Genomic DNA, 17896 nt, shown 5'->3' on the forward strand with positions numbered 1-17896 from the left:
TACTCCTTCATTAGCTTTCACATAACTACCCTGCATTTGTTCTTAAAGGCAGTGGCAAATCAATAGGAAACAAATATGATGATAGTCAATAATACATGTTTAGGCATAGGCCTTGTGACTTACTGAGCTTAAATATGACACAGCTCCAATTTCCTTAGCAGTAAAATGGGAATAATATTTGTCTTGCCTTGTTCACTAGTTTTTAATGTGAATAAGTAAAATAATGGATCTGAAAATGCCATAAAAGATGTAAAATACTAAGTAAGCTAAGAACACTTTCATAACTTAGAAACAGATATGCTACCAAAAAGTATGTAGAGACTCTTACTACCAAATCATGGAATTCTAAGAAGCTAAAGTTTTGTATCTAACCAAGAAGGTTTTTCATCATTAAACAGTTTCAAAGTGTCTTCATCAAGGCAAAACCATTCCCATGAATGGCTCTTATCTACAGTCAAGAGATTTCACATTAAAAAAAAAAAAAAAAAAAAACACCTAATAAGTTAGGTAAGCCTATACTCAGTTTAAAATGCAGAAATTATTACTGGGAATATATTGGGCACTTTCATATTAATAATGTAATGTGAAATCAAAATAATAATCTTCATTTACATAAACATGCAAATTGAATTGGCCCAATTGTGAGTAAGAAATATTACCAGTTCTTGGGGAAGGTGCCCTTGCAATTTCTAAGGAGCAAGGTTTCTTTGTAACAGCTGTGTCCATGAGATCACACAGAAAGTTCTCATTTTCTGAAGGAAAAGTATCCAGAGAAGCAGATGGTACAATTTCCATAGTATAATTTCTCTTCTTTGGATAGGACTCCTGGAAAGGAAAAAAAAAAAAAAAAAAAAAAAGCAGCTTTATAATAAAGACATAGTCTTTTTTGATTTACAAAAACTAGGAAAGATACTCAATTTCATCAGATCTTCCAAAAGTGATTAAGAGCTGGTGATTCATCCATCTGAATTATATGACCAAGCACCACCAGTGATAATTTTAAAAGAGCTCTTATAATTTGGTTTCCCTGAATTTATTCCTGAACTAGTAAAGGTCTTGCCCTCTTCTTGAATTGTATGTTTTTTTCCTAGTTGTGGTATAAACTATTGTTTAATCAACAGTTATTTCCACTTTGCCCGCCCCCTAGAGAGAGCTATATGATGAAACTTTGGCCATTTATACATAGCAAAAGTTTGGTGGGAAAATATTTTTCCCCAAAGAAGAAGCTTATAAGGAGGCATTTTCAGAGCTAAGGCTATCTTTACTTTCCTTGGTCTTGATGCAGTTTTGTTTATAGAGCTCAGGCAAGCATTTTCAGTCATTTAGAGTTAAAACTATTACCATCCAATACACCAGCATTTTTCTTTGTGTGTACTGTTAATTAATTTACTAAGGTTACCCTTTTCAGGTTAGGACAAAATGTAGGTACAATTCTGTGTCAGATACTTCAATGTATTGTAAATATTGAAATCCATTTCATTTTACATTAATTGGTTGCCAAATAGTTACTAGGCATTTTTCAAAAAGGTGTGTATATGTGTGTGTGTGTGTGTGTGTGTGTGTGTGTGTGTGTATTACTGTGCTGAGTACTAGAGATTTTTATAAAAACAAAACATAATCCTTGCTCTCAGGAGGTTCACAGTCTGCTGGAGAAGATATATTATCTGCATGAAGAATTTCAAAATTAATCATGATTTATATCTGATATTTGTTATCTAATAAAATATATTTCAGTATTTAGAAATACATAAGAAACTAAACTCATATTTTCATAATCTTCCAAGATATAGGAAAGGGTTGATAAAAATTTAGTATGAGCACCTACTTCTTCTGTAATGATATTTACAGTACAGAAGTCAAGGTCAGTGTAATTGCTTTCTGACCAAACCAGACCCTTATACATCAAGGAGTCAATTATGTTCACTTTTCTCTATTGAAAAAAGGAAATTGGGAGTAATTTATCTTGAACAACAAAGAAGGACCCAGGGGAAAGCAATCAGAATGGTATGTGATGTAAAAACCGTGTCGGAGAAGAAATGATGGAAGGAACCATGGTGTCTTCCACAGAGCTTCACAGCCACATGATAGTTCCCTCGACATACCTAAAAGCCTCTCCCTCAAGAGCTGTCCCAAGCAGGAGAGGGAAAGCCAGAGGTTGCTGTGGTAGGTTTATCCCAAGTTCACACATAATGACAAATATTTATAAGTCAAGGAGTGTAAATTTGGGTTAACACAAAAACTATTTTTTATAAATTAAGAATATTACTAATCTATTAAAATAAAAATGCACTCATAAATTATAATCCAACAAATTGCACCAGAAACCTACAGAAGAAATGCCTCATTACTGGCAAAATTATCCATGGACAAAATTATGGATGAAACATATTGCACAGTGTTTATAACCAGATGACTGGAAGCCCCATGAAGGCTGAAATTCATCTTGTATACCACACCACTCTATCCAAAGGAACAATACAGGTCCTTTCACATGGTAGGTGATCCATGGACATTTATTGAATAACAGTCTCAAGTGTCCTTTAAGCAAATCTAACTACTGGTTATGGAAATGATTATGCCTTTTAGTTTGTTTGTTGTTGTTTACTGCTTTGCTTATCAAAGAAAAATTGTCACAGCTATTTGGGAGGCTAAGGCAGAGAGTTGCAAGTCCAAGGCCAGCCTGGGCAACATAGCAAAACTTTATCTCAAGGAGGGGGTGAAAAACTGAGATTACAACAATAAAATTGAAGAGTCTATGAAAAAAGAGTCTCCAGCTAAAACCCTTGTTTATCTTAAATTAAACTCCTCAGAACAATCCATGGATTTGGTAAAGCTGAACTTTTACTGTGTTTATGAAGAATTATGAAGATTTTCAAATCTTTGAAAACAACTTTGAAATTTAACCATACAGAATGGGCTAATTTACCTCTTCATTAAAAGACTTAATTAGGAAAACTATCACATTCACAATAACCTCAAAAAATTAAATACTTTTGAATAAATCTAACTGAGATGGTGAAGGGCCTCTACAATGAAAACTACAGAACACTGAAGAAAGAAATTAAAGACCTTAGAATATAGAAAGACCTCCCACGTTCTTGGATAGGCCGAATTAATATTATCAAAATGGTCATACCACCAAAAGTGTTATACAGATTCAGTGTAATCCCCATCAAAATACCAATGGAGGAAGGAGGGACTGTATAGAGGGAAAAGAGAGGTGGAAGGGGTGGGGGGGAGGAAAAAAATAACAGAATGAATCAAACATCATTACTCTATGTAAATATATGAATATGCAAATGGTATGCTGTTACTCCATGTACAAACTGAAACAACATGTATCCCATTTGTTTACAATAAAAATAAATTTAAAAAATAGGTATCTATTCCAAATCAAAACCTAGACCTTTGATCTTCATATACTTACTAGAATAAGATAGAAAAGAAATCTTATATAAACAAAAAACCAATGATATTTGCCACAGAACTAGAAAAAATATTTCAAAAAAATATTTGGAAGAATGAGACCTAGAGTAGTCAAACTAATTCTGAGCAAGAAGAGGGATGCTGGAGGCATCATAATACTGAACTTTAAATTATACTACAGAGCTATAGTAACAAAAACAGCATGGTTTTGACACAAAACAGACATGCAGACCAATAGAATAGAAGACACAGAGACAAATCTACATACTTAATCATTTGATACTCAACAAAGGTACCAAAAACATGTTGGAGAAAAGATAGTCTTTTAAATGGTCTGGGGAAACTGGATATCAATACGAAGAAGAATGAAAACTGATCCCTAACTCTCTTCCTGCACAAAAGACAAATCAAAGCAGAGCAAAGACCAAGTAATTATGTCAGAAACTCTGCAACTTCTAGAAGAAAATGTAGACTCAACACTCCAATACACTGGCATAGGCACTGACTTCCTTAACAAGACTCTTAAAACACAAGAAATAAAACCATGAATCAGTAAGTGAGACAACACCAAATTAAAAAGCTCTGCACAGCAAAGTAAACAATAAAAAGTATGAAGAGAAAGCCTGCAGAATAAAAGGAGATCTTTGCCACCTGCTCCTCATATAGGGGATTAATACCCAGAATACATAAAGAACTCAGAAACTTAACATTGAACAAACAGTTCAATAACTGCTCTAAAGAACTGAAGAGAGACTTTTCAAAGACATAAATTGTCAATAAATATATGAAAAACATTCAATATCTCTAGCAATCATGGAAATGCAAGTCAAAACTACACTGAAATTTCATCTCACTGCAGTCAGAATGGCAATCATCAAGAATACAAATAAAATGTGGGTGAGAATGTGAGGAAAGAGGTATGCTCATACATTGTTTATGGGACTGCAAATTAGTACAACCATTCTGGAAAGCAGTATGGAGATTCCTCAAAAAACTAGGAAGGGAATCACCATATGACTTGATGTTTATACAAAATATCTAAAATCAGGATATTATAAGGATATAGCTACATCAACATCTATGGCAGCACAATTCACAGTAGCCAAGCTTGGAAACAGCCTAGGATCCTGTCAACAGATGAATGGATTAATAAAATGTGATCACACAATATATTTTACTCAGCCATAAAGAAGAATAAAATTATGTCATTTCCTGGCAAATGGATGCTAAGTGAAATAAACCAGATCCCTAAAGTCAAGGATCATATGTTTTCTCTCATATGCAAAACCTAGACCAAAATAAGGAAAAAATAGAAGGGACGGGAAAGGAAGGGAAGGGAAGGGAAGGAAAGGGAAGGGAAGGGAAGGACAGTTAGGTTAGGTTAGGGGGAATCCCATGAAAACAGAAGAGAGATCAATGGAGTGGAGGATGGAAATTGAGGGGGAAGAAAAAGGGATGAGGAAAGGGAAGAACAGTAGAATGTACCTGACCAAACTTTCCTATGTACATATATGAATAAACCAGTGAATTTCACCTTTATGTACATACATAATGCAGTAATTTTTAAAAATGTAAATAAATGGAAGAACTATCAGTAGAATAGAAAAAAGAAAATAATGGGAAAGAGGAGCAGAGGGAAAGGGACAGTACTGGGGACTGAATTGGCACAAATTATATTCCATGCTTGTGTAATTATACCAAAATCAACAATATTATGTATGTCTATAAAGAATAATTAAAAGGAAGTATAGACATTTATTTAAAAAATTAGAAAATATAAAGAAAGAAAGAAAAATATCATGAAAATTCAGCAGGCTGAGATAACTAATGGTACCTAGTAGCTAGGAATTTTCCTCTGCAAACATGTTTACCTCTGCAAACATGTACAGATATATGCACAAAAAAAAAAATCTTAAACAGTCATGAAGTGTTCCCTCTTCTGCTTCCTAAGGACATACCATAATTTCTCATGGAAAATTAATTTTTGTAGTACAAGGCTTCCAGTGGAAAGTAAGAGCCCACTTCAAGGAAAGGAGATATAAAACAAAAAATAAAACTTACTTATGCAATCAAATATTTCATATCATAAAAAGAGGGTAATTCAACAAAACACTTGCCAAATATCCCTCAAAGGAGAATATGCAAGATAATAAAAAAATTAATCCACATATGTTCACTACTTAGTTCAAGGGATTTTCAAGGGATTGATCATTACCTCTTGATTACTGAAATCCAACCTCACACCCCAACTGCATATTCCTCAATCTAATCCATCTGTCTCCCTTCACTAATGGAACAAAATGTTCTAAATTTCACATTTAAAATTCCATCAATTATTGTTAAAATTTAAGTACAAGTATCAATAAAGAATAGATTTGTAGTATGCTGATTTTAAGTCATTTGGGTATAGGCCAAGGAGTGGGATAGCTGGGTCAAATAGTGGTTCCATTCCAAGTTTTCTAAGGAATCTCCATACTGCTTTCCAGAGTGGCTGCACTAATTTGCAGCCCCACTAGCAATGTTTGAGTGTACCTTTTTCCCCACATCCTCACCAACACCTGTTGTTGCTTGTACTCTTGAAAATCGCCATTCTAATTGGGGTGAGATGGAATCTTAGGGTGGTTTTGATTTGCATTTCTCTTATTACTAGAGATGTTGAACATTTTTCCATATGTTTGTTGATTGCTTGTAGATCTTCTTCTGTGAAGTGTCTATTCATTTCCTTAGCCCATTTGTCGACTGGATTATTTGAATTCTTGGAGTAGAGTTTTTTGAGTTCTTTATAGATTCTGGAGATTAGTGCTCTATCTGAAGTATGATTGGCAAAGATATTCTCCCACTCTGTAGGCTCTTTCTTCGCATTGCTGATAGTTTCCTTTGCTGAGAGAAACCTTATTAGTTTGAATCTATCCCAGTGGTTGATTCTAGCTTTTATTTCTTGTGCTATGGGAGTCCTGTTAAGGAAGTCTGATCCTAAGCCGACATGTTGAGATCTGGACCTACTTTTTCTTCTATAATCTGCAGGGTCTCTGGTCTGATTCCGAGGTCCTTAATCCATTTTGAGTTTAGTTTCGTGCATGGTGAGAGATATGGGTTTAGTGTCATTCTGTTGCATATGGATTTCCAATTCTCCCAGCACCATTTGTTGAAGAGGCTATCTTTTCTCCATTGCATATTTTTGGCACCTTTGTCTAGTAGGAGAAAATTGTATTTATTTGGGTTTGTGTCCATGTACTCTTCTGTACCATTGATCTACCTTTCTATTTTGGTACCAATACCATGCCGTTTTTGTTACTATTGCTTTGTAATAGAGTTGAAGATCTGGTATTGCAATACCCCCTGTTTCACTCTTCCTGCTAAGGATTGCTTTAGCTATTCTGGGTTTCTTATTCTTCCAGATGAATTTCATAATTGCTTGCTCTATTTCTGTAAGGTACGTCATTGGGATTTTAATTGGAATTGCATTGAATTTGTATAGCACTTTAGGTAGTATGGCCATTTTGACAATATTAATTCTTCCTATCCAAGAACATGGGAGATCTTTCCATCTTCTAAGGTGTTCTTTAATTTCTTTCTTTAGTGTACTGTAGTTCTCATTGTAGAGGTCTTTCACCTCTTGTGAGATTGATTCCCAAGTATTTTATTTTTTTCGAGGCTATTGTGAATGGGGTAGTTTTCCTGATTATTCTTTACAAAGATTCATCACTTATGTATAAAAATGCATTGGATTTATGGGCATTGATCTTATATCCCGCTACTTTACTGAATTCACTTATGAGTTCTAACAGTTTTCTGGTGGAATTTCCTGGTTCCTCTAAGTATATAATCATATCATCAGCAAATAGGGATAGTTTGAGTTCTTCTTTTCCTATTCGTATCCCTTTAATTTCTTTGGTCTGTCTAATTGCTCTGGCTAGAGTTTCAAGGACGATATTGAATAAAAGTGGTGAAAGAGGGCATCCCTGCCTTGTTCCAGTTTTTAGGGGGAATGCTTTCAGTTTTTCACCATTTAGAATGAAATTGGCCATGGGCTTAGTGTAGATGGCCTTTACAATGTTAAGGAATGTTCCCACTATCCCTATTTTTTCTAGTGTTTTGAGCATGAAGGGGTGCTGTATTTTATCAAATGCTTTTTCTGCATCTATTGAAATAATCATGTGATTCTTGACTTTAAGTCTATTGATATGGTGAATTACATTTATTGATTTCCGGATGTTGAACCAACCTTGCATCCCTGGGATGAAACCCACTTGATCATGGTGCACTATCTTTTTAGTATGTTTTTGTATGCGATTTGCTAAAATTTTGTTGAGAATTTTTGCATCGATGTTCATTAAGGATATTGGTCTGAAATTTTCTTTCCTTGATGTGTCTCTGTCTGGTTTAGGTATCAGGGTGATATTGGCTTCATAGAATGAGTTTGGGAGGGTTCTCTCCTCTTCTATTTTATGGAATACTTTGAGAAGTATTGGAATGAGCTCTTCTTTAAAGGTTTTTTAGAACTCGGCTGAGAACCCATCTGGTCCTGGACTTTTCTTTGTTGATAGGCTTTTGATGACTTCTTCTATTTCATAACTTGAAATTGGTCTATTTAAATTGTGTATGTCCTCCTTGTTCAGTTTAGGCAATTCATACGTCTCTAGAAACCTGTTGATGTCTTTGAAATTTTCTATTTTGTTGGAATATAGATTTTCAAAATAGCTTCTAATTATGTTTTGTATTTCAGTTGTGTCTGTTGTGATATTTCCTTGTTCATTCCGAATTTTAGTGATTTGGGTTTTCTCTCGTCTTCTCTTTGTTAGTGTGGCTAAAGGTTTATCAATTTTGTTTATTTTTTCGAAGAACCAACTATTTATTTTGTCAATTTTTTGTAATGTTCATAGCTGCTCAATTCACAATAGCCAGACTGTGGAACCAACCTAGATGCCCTTCAATTGATGAATGGATAAAGAAACTGTGGCATATATATATACAATGGAATATTACTCAGCCATAAAGAGTGATAAAATTATGGCATTTGCAGGCAAATGGATGAAATTAGAGAATATCATGCTAAGTGAGATAAGCCAATCTCAAAAAACCAAAGGACGAATGATCTCGCTGATAAGTGGGTGATGACACATAATGGGGGGTGGGAGGGGTTAGTGTTAGGGTTAGTGTTAGGGTTAGGGAGGGGGGCAAGAATGGAGGAAGGAAGGACTGTATAGAGGGAAAAGAGGGGTGGGAGGGGTGGGGGGAAGGGAAAAAATAACAGAATGAATCAAACAACATTACTCTATGTAAATTTATGATTACACAAATGGTATGCCTTTACGCCATGTACAAACAGAGAAACGACATGTATCCCATTTGTTTATAATAAAAAAAGAATAGATTTGAAGTACTATATGCTTTTGAAATCTATGCATATAGTACACAATGCTCATTTGCTCATAATTTTTTCTACAATATTATGTTTCTGAGATTCATCTATTTTTAACACAGTACTGGAGTCCACTTGGTGAGTAGTTGCTACTTTTTCCATATTTGGTCTCCACTTTTTTTTAATGCTGGTAATGGATCCTAGACTTGATACTTGGCTTGAATTTTTATAATAATAGTGTGCTTAGAACTTTATTTTCTGCTTTGGTCTTTGTCAGCTCTGTTCCAGAGAACTAATGTCCAATTCCTGAGTCTTAAACAGGTCTGTAAGGCACTGTACCTCCTACCTCACGACTGAGGGAATGTCCAATTTTGATGCTTTGCTTTACTTACCTTGCTTTATTCTATCTGCAACAGTAAATTGTACAATGTGTAGACCAAATAGTGTGTCTTCAAAACAACCAATCACGAATACTAAGAACTCAAGAATTGGGAGGTACAGCTGTTGGTATGAGTCAGAATGTAGTATACCAGTTAAAGACTTAAAGTGGCATTGGCTGATTTAATATTGAACTAGAGAAAGTGCCAGGCCTCTTCTCTTCTGTGCCAACTAGTATTGGGAATCATCTGGTTTACTATTTTACTAAAACACAGGCTAACTGGATTATGCTGAGTGTGCTTTAGAAAGGTAGTGCAAAGTTTTACTCATCATATAGGGGCTCAGGGCAGTGGCTTGTCCTTTTAACTTATAAAAGACATAATCAGGAACCCGTGTATCAGCCCAAGTGATTCACAAAAGTACCAATGAGGTGGTTTTTTAAAATCAGGAGTGAGATTTTTGAGGATCTTTGGGGATTTCCTGGACAACTTGGACATGGCATCTCCAAGAACCTGCGCAGCTCCATTCCTAGCCACAAGGGGGAACCAAAGCGGCAAAAGCATCAGTGCATAGAGCCCACAAGAGTTGCACTTGGCTTGGTGGGGCCAACTGTGACAAGGGACAAAGACCAAATGCACTGTTTTCTCTGGATATGGGGGAGGACAACAGTGAGCATTAAACTGGTGTCATGTAAGGAGGAAAAGAAGAAAAGGAGGAAGAGGAGGAGAATAAAGAGGAGGAAGAGATGCAAAGGAAAATGTTTTACAAATATTCAAAATGTAGGAGAGATTAGAATTGTTCTCTATCTCCAAGGGGATAGAAACAGGATGGGAAAACAGTGATAGGGAGAAGATTTAAGCTGGAGATGAGGTTTCTAACAATTAGAGCTCCAAGGATAAAATTTGCTGCTTAATAAGTAGCAGGTTCTCAACCCCTGGAGTCTTCAAGCATAGCCTGATTGACACAAGGCCTCTCCTGCATATAGAAGATGACAGTTTGAATTGAGTTTTAAGATGCTAGGTAAATTAAGACAATCGATAGGAGTATTATGTTAATACAAGCTACCTGATACTTTGCTTCCAAAATTCTTTTTCTAATAATGGGGAAAATAACACTAACATTAGGGAGTGTGGGTTTATGAATCTTTCACCTGTGATGACTCAAAATTCCAAATGACTCAGAGTACATAAAAGCTTTTGGAAGTGGTCTGACTCCTTTGCCAAGTTCCCACAATATCAAAAGGAAGTATCTGAAAAGATTTACAATGGGGCTGGGATTGTGGCTCAGTGGTACAGCGTTTGCCTAGCATGTGTGAGGCACTGGGTTTGATTATCAGCACCACACATAAATAAATAAAATAAAGATCCACCAACAACTTAAAAATATTTTTTAAAAAAGATTTACAATGACATTCTAGTCATGAACATCACAATATAAATACAGAATAATAAAATAATAAATGTAACTTTTAAAAAAGAGATTCTTAAGAGAGATTTGGGATGGTAGAAAAGGATGATTGACAGCAGGGCAGTGCTATGGAAAGGAGCATTCATGACAGTGGTCAGTAGAATAATAGCCTCCCTCGATGTCATGTCCTAATCCTGCATCCTGTGAATGCATTATGTTACATGGAAGGAAGGACTCTGCAGATAAATTTGGAGATGATATCATTCTGGATTATTCAGGCAGCCCAGTATAACCAGAAAGATCCTTTTAAGTAGAAGGACGAAAAAGAGTCAGTGTCAGAATTAGGTAAGGTGCTTGTTTTGGATTTGGAAATTAGCCATGAGACAAGGAATGTAATCAGTTCACAGAAGCTGGGAAAGGTAAGAAAACAGATTCTCTCCTAGAGCCTTTAGAAAGGAAAGCAGACTTGTTTTGATTTTAGCATAGTGGGACCCATTTTAGACCTCCAAAACTAATAATAAAGTAATAAATCTGTGTTGTTTTGTAACCACTAAATTTGTGGCAACTTGTTACAGTAACAGAAAACTCATATAAATAACACCAGCAGAGGGGAAGCATAGGCTTAGAGAGGGGCATAAAACTGAATTCCAACGGGAAAATACACCTTGTTATTTTGTAACATGATTCAATATTTTAAAGATGGTGATTCTAATTCTTAAATTTAATGCAGCACTATAGAACTAGTGTTTCCCTCTGACACCATCTTGGATCTTGACAAGTAAATCTAGAATGCATTTGGGAAAATAATTGTATGACAGTAGCCTGCATCAATTTGAAAACATAAAAGTAGTGGAGGGGTTGGAGACCAGCCTTTACCATATATTTAAATAAGTATAAATTGTTCTGCTGTAATAATTGAAAGGCAATAGAATAGAAGATTACATAAAAAGAAACAAAGTTCCAACACTTGCAGAAATTTATTATAAATGAAGGTGGTAATTCAAATCAGTAGAACAACAGATTACATAATAATTGCCAGAGAGTGGAGCTCTCTCTCTCTGCTTCCTGGTGTCCTGTTCTGAGCTTGCTTTCCTTCTGCCATGGTGTGCGGCCTCACCTCAGGCCCAAAGCAATGGAGCAGGCAGGGCAGTTTATGGACTGAGACCTCTGAAACCGTGAGCCACAAAATAAACTTTTTCTCCTCTAAAACTGTTCTTATCAGATCTTTTAGTCACAGTGGCAAAAATGCTGACTAAACACATATAACATATATAACTATATATAACATATAACATATATAACTAAACACATATAACACATATAACCAGAGCTGCAGAAAAAATAATGATAAATCTGAGTACATGCAAATATTTTTCTATTTAAATAAAATTTCACAAAAATTGAGACAAAAAATTTGGGAAAATTTGTTGACCAATATTACAAAAGGTTAATACCTATAATATGTGAAGAAAATTACAGATTGAATAAGTCATCAAACTAAGAGAAAAATGGGCAACATATTAAAGCTATTTATGAAGAACAGATATTTTGCATAAGATATTTGATCTCATTTGTGATTAGATATTTTGCATAAGATATTTGATCTCATTTGTGATTAAATATATGTGAATTAAAGCACCACATACAATTCTTGATCAAATTATTGTATATAATACATAGTGTTAATAAGGATTTTAAAAAAGGACACTTTTATGTACTGTTGTTTCAAGTGTTAATTGACAGAAATCTCCTTCAGGAAGCTAATTTGTTCAATCACTAGATAATATGAACTTTAGTATTTCTGCCATGCTAAAATTTTTCCTTCACCTGGGAATAGATTAGATTGATGAACTGTCATTATTATTTCTAAAGCATGATACTATAAGGCACGATTTATATGCATTAAAAATTTTTCTTGCTATCTAAAATGTTACATATATTTGCTATTTTATATGTTTCTATTAAATAATGAAATGAGGATAGGGTTACAAGGAAGCCTGCCTTAGTGTCATAAATGAGAAACAATGTAATCAGATTTGGCCAACATCAATCTTATGAGTTGTAAATGGGTATTAAGATGTTACCTCCAGCCCAGCTTTGGAAGACTTTACCAATTAATGCCCATGGAGTTTGATTCTTTGCAAACCTGCTCTTGGTCAGCCACTTCAAAATTGGAGATGCCAATTTGCCAATTAAACATTTGAAAGCAAACCAGAAATCTCACCAGCAACAAGCTACTGAAGAATGTTACTTTGGTATGTTCATGCATCAAAGTCCTAACTCCTAATACCTCAGAATGTGATGTTAATTGAAAATAGGATCATTATAGATGTAATTCATTAAATTAAAATGAAGTTATCAAGGTGGACCCTTAATTCAATGATTGCTATCCTTGTAAAAAAATTTGGAAAGACGTAGATAGGAAGAATACCATATAAAGATTTGTGTTATGCTGCTTCAAACCTATGTAAGCCAAAGACTGCCAGAAAACCAGCATCTAGTGAAGAGGCCTCTCATAGTCCTCAAAAGAAGCCAACCTTTACAACACCTTGATTTCCAACTTCTAGCTTTTAAACTGCAAGATAATAAATTTCTACTGTTTATGTCGCAATTTATAGTACTTTGTTATGGTAGGTCTAGCAAACTAATATAGAGTAAAAAAAAAAGGGGTGTGTGTGTGTAATGTATCTACATTTGTGAAGAAAAACAAAAGAACTAGTGGAAAAATGTTTGACTAATCACTTTTAATGTTCTGAAATCTTTACTACTTGGAAAAAAAGTAACTGCTAGGTACTAGCCAGGAAATGGTATTTTCACTGTTCATGATAAAATTCTCAAAAGTATAATAGCTATCAAAATTTTAAACCCACATATCTTTTGACCCAGGAATTCCATAGAAGTAGAATTCTTTTCTACAATTAAACTTTTAAATACAAATAAAAATATACTTGCAATGATGCACATTGAAGTGTCATTTATAATATTAAAAGACTAGAAATTATTTTAGGTTCATCTTTAAGAGATCATTTAATAAGTATTATTCACATAAACAGGAAGTATAAGACAACGTAGAGTTTCTCTGACTTAAATAAAAATCCATCCACAATACTTGTAAATAATGCAGATTTGTGATTCTCTTCTAAATTCTTACTAAATAGAATCTCTAATGGTGAACCTAGTGATCTATGTTTTACAAGTGTTCCACTTCATTTTGATGTAATTAGTTGATGAAATATACTTGAAAAACACTGAAATAGTAGTCAAAAGAGTATGAGCCCAGAGTCTGAATCCCAAGTCTGCCTTTTTAGCAAAGTTGCCTTGGCAAAATTTCAGTTTCTTCATCTGGAAAATTAGAATACTAACAGTATCTACTTCAAAGTTTTGTTGGTAGTTGTAAATGAAATAATAAAATAAATAGATAAATTTGAATTAAAATTAAATATATTGTGTAAAGTGCTGAGTGTATTGTCTTAAGTGCCTACGTGTCAATAAATGTAGCCTATCAAGATTCAGTCATTTAAAACAGAAAAATGTAGAACTATCAATATGCTGTGCTAAGACAAAGGGAACAAAAAATATGTAATCCATGTTTACATTTCTGAAGGAAATAGGCACACATTATATATGTATAGCATATTTCTGGAAGGAAATAATTAGAAAAATTTGATTTTACCACTGGGGAATGAGATCATATTCTCTTTTGTTTTACTTTTAAAAATTACATGTATATTATTTTCAAGGGAAAATAATCTGTGAGTCTAAAAACTACACGAAGAAGGTAATAATACCATTTCAAAACTAAATAAATTTCGATTATTTATTTCTGGCACAATTGTGCAGAAATTTGCATTCCCCCCAGATGAAATTGGAAATGGTGAAATCCCCAAAATAATTTATTTAAGGAAGCACATAAAAGCAACTGAAAACATTCCAAATGCTAAGCAAAACTAGAGGTCATGTCAGTGTGAATCCTCAATAAAAGACCTAGATGACCTACACAAGAAATCAGGAGAAATAGAACGTAGTTCACTAATGAGAAGACAAAGAGGAAAACATCATCTGAAGCAACCTTGAGACTAAAGGACCAAGAAGTGCACTGTCAAGGAGGCATTAGTTACACTCAATGAAAGAGAAGAAAAAAAAGAATAAAATCAGATAATTTATCTGAAAGGATTTCTTTGCAATGAGAGGAGTCTAATTTTTCATATTCTATTTTTGGAAAAGAGAAAAAAACAAATTAGTAGAAAAATTAATAAAAAACAGAACAAATAAATGAACTAAAAATTGACTACTCAAATATAAGTAACAGGCTTCACAGCTAGGTACAGGGAGCCAGGAGATAAATTATGTCATTCCATTAGAAAAATAACATATAAACTTTAAACATCAGGGAAGACAAAGAACATCATAAAGTTCATAAGAACAAAATGCTACATTGGTGCTGAAGTTGCAGAGACATTTATTATTGGAAGGGAAGACGAAAGAAAAAGGAGATTTGATCATAGTGAGGGTCTTGGGTGGTGGCTGTGACTAAGCATGGGGTCTTTATTTCTGATGGTAGAGAATGTGTGATTTAATAGCCTGAGGCAAAACAAACAGAATAAAAAATACAGTATATGCTACTCCCAGGATGTTCATCCACCTCTCCTACATTTGAACTCTTATAGGTATTTTTCTTTTGTTCCATCAAGGTCATTGTTCCTATAAAGAAGCAGTCATCAATATCTGTAAGCTTTTCATAATTCCTCCTAATCCTTTCACTTTTTCTCTATCCATGAACACCAAACTAGTTCAAGCTTCATCAGTTCACACACCTATATTATTTACATAGACTCCAAACTCCCATCCCTGACTAATGTTCATCCTTTACACCAGGGGTTTCCACCATTTTGAATACTAAAACATGTTTTTCAAATTAAAAATTTTAAAGATGCCTAAGTGATAATATTAGGATTAACTTAGAAATTTAGAAAATACAATAAATGACTTCCTTATATACTTTCCAAATTACAGACAGAAGTTCAGGGCTCAACAAACCTTTCCTATACAGGGCCACATAGTAAACATTTTAAGCTTTGCAGGCCAGGTCTCCTGGCACTACTACTCAATGCCACTGTTACATCATGAAAGCAGCCATAGACAATATACAAATGTAAAAGCTTGCCCGATTTGACCTGCAATGGAGTAGATTTGGTCGAGGAAACTCAGTTTGCCAACCTGTGAATAAAACAAAGAGATCAGATAAATGGGATTAAAATGCCAGCTAGACTAAGTGATGAAGTAGATACTGGCTTAGGTACAAGGTGATAAAGGCTTCTTACTATTTTAAACCCTAGAATTAGGTAGATTGGCATCAGTTCTCCCTACCTGGTTCTTCACTTCTAAATTTACCTCCCATACTCTATGCAGGTAACAAGATCTCAAAGACAATAAATGACGCATGCTGTCAGCTCCTGCTCCCAAATTTACAAATAAGTTAACCCTCCCCAGCAAAGAGCAGGAGGAGAAAGGAGTGCAGTTAATGACTACACACACACACACACACACACACACACAAATATGAAAGAAAGAGAAATAACCTTGCTTTCTTTGCCCAACTCCAACACATAAGTTATATTATTGTTGGAAAAAAATATATATATACATATCAGCAAAAAGCAACAATTTCCATTTAGGAAAAATTAAAAATAATAAATATGGATATGGATATGTAAATTCTATTATTTACTTAACCTCCAGATAAGGTTTTGTTCTTAGATAGTTAAAATAATTATTCAAAATACTGACAAAGACTATATTGTGATACCAATATTTTTAAAAGTAATGCTACCCCAAGTCTTGAAATTATTACAAGTATGTATAGATATAACTAAATGAGAACTGTTCATTGGCTCAGAGGAAAGTATAGAAATTTGATTTCAAACAATAACTAACATTTCTCAAGTTATATGGATTAAATATCAATTATATGGATTAAATTGTCTCATGGATAAATTATCTCATGAATTTATTATTTTCTCTCACCAAGGACTGAAGAAAACTAAAAGCAAGAAGTCACTGGAAAAATAATGACACAAAAGCATTGTGTTCTAAGTAGCAACAGTGCTTGAACCCAGGATTCTTTCATTTGGTCTATTAATAAACATTTAAGGCCATGAACCTACCATTTATATACACAGTAATTAAAAGCCATTAAGACAAACTCCTAGAATTCTTACCTTTGCTTTCCAAGAGAATTACATGTTAGAAAAGGAAGCTAAGATGATAAATATTTTAGAACATCTTTGAAAGTTTAGAAAGTATTCTTTCTTTTCATTTATGTCATTTAGGAGGCATATTAAGATATTCAGTATTTAAGGTCATAAAAATTCTGGATTTAATAATCAATTTTCTAATCATTTAATTGTGTATCTACAAGGAGCTTAAGAAACCTTAAGTTATTAAAATAAGAATTTGCCATATGTCTGCTTTTCCAATGCCCCTAGTATTGTCACTCTACCAGCATACTGGCATAGTAGAGTGGCATCATTTGCATACTCTCATTTTCTGACCCCTAAGATCCAGTCTATCACCAAGGGCCCTGACTGGTTCACTCTCCTCTTTCCATGTCCATTGCTGGCAGGTTAAGCCAGGGTCCAACACCACACATGCAGATCATTCCCACTGCCACTGAGCTCATCTCTGTTCTTAAACAGTTTCATGTCATGCTATGCCCAGCTATCAGAAAATTCTTTGAATACCTTCTCCTCACATTATTCCTGGCCCAAGAACCTAAGTACTTTCAAAATGTTTTTTGTTCTAAGTAAAATTTTTGACCTTAGCCTTGAATTTACCAATCTGGCCTACTTTATTTTACTTTCCAAATGACTCTATGACAACACTTTACTTCATATACTTGGTTAGATCAGCCTAACACTGAATCTGAACTCACAGCTCTAACTATTGAAGTTCTCCATCATATTGAAAGATCAGAGAAGAAGTACTTCTGGAATAGTGAAATAAGGATCTCCAAAAACCACCACCTTCTTAGAAGCAAGAGGAATACTCAAAAATTTGTCAAAATTAAGTTTTCCAAAACTGCAGAAACCACTGAAAGGATCACAACAATCCATCAAGTATTTACTCAAGAAAACTAGCAGAACCATTATGCAAATAGTAAGCACTATGGTGTTTTTAATTTGCTTCAATCCCATTTCTCTCTCCCCAATTCTACAACAGCATCACAATAATGGTAAGTATAACAAGCAACAGCCTATGTCCACTAAAGGGGGCCCAATGCAAGAAGCCTCACAAACAGAATTCTCAATAATATTCAGCAGATCC

General features: G+C 34.3%; 1 protein-coding gene across 10 annotated transcripts in view; it reads right to left on the reverse strand.

Annotated features, from left to right (window-relative positions):
* ANKS1B (ankyrin repeat and sterile alpha motif domain containing 1B) overlaps window positions 1–17896 on the reverse strand; it is a 1201009-nt gene that overhangs the window by 733375 nt on the left and 449738 nt on the right. For 9 of the 10 annotated variants that reach the window (XM_079141356.1, XM_079141354.1, XM_079141351.1 and 6 more), the window contains exon 10: window positions 660–825. In XM_079141356.1, the coding sequence (XP_078997482.1) occupies window positions 660–825 (166 nt within the window). Of the gene's footprint in view, window positions 1–659; window positions 826–15610; window positions 15631–17896 lie in introns of those variants that run through there. The other variant, XM_079141357.1, reaches the window with a different exon arrangement.

This window comes from Sciurus vulgaris (assembly GCF_902686455.1).
Source record: "Sciurus vulgaris genome assembly, chromosome: 5".
NCBI lineage: Eukaryota > Metazoa > Chordata > Mammalia > Rodentia > Sciuridae > Sciurus > Sciurus vulgaris.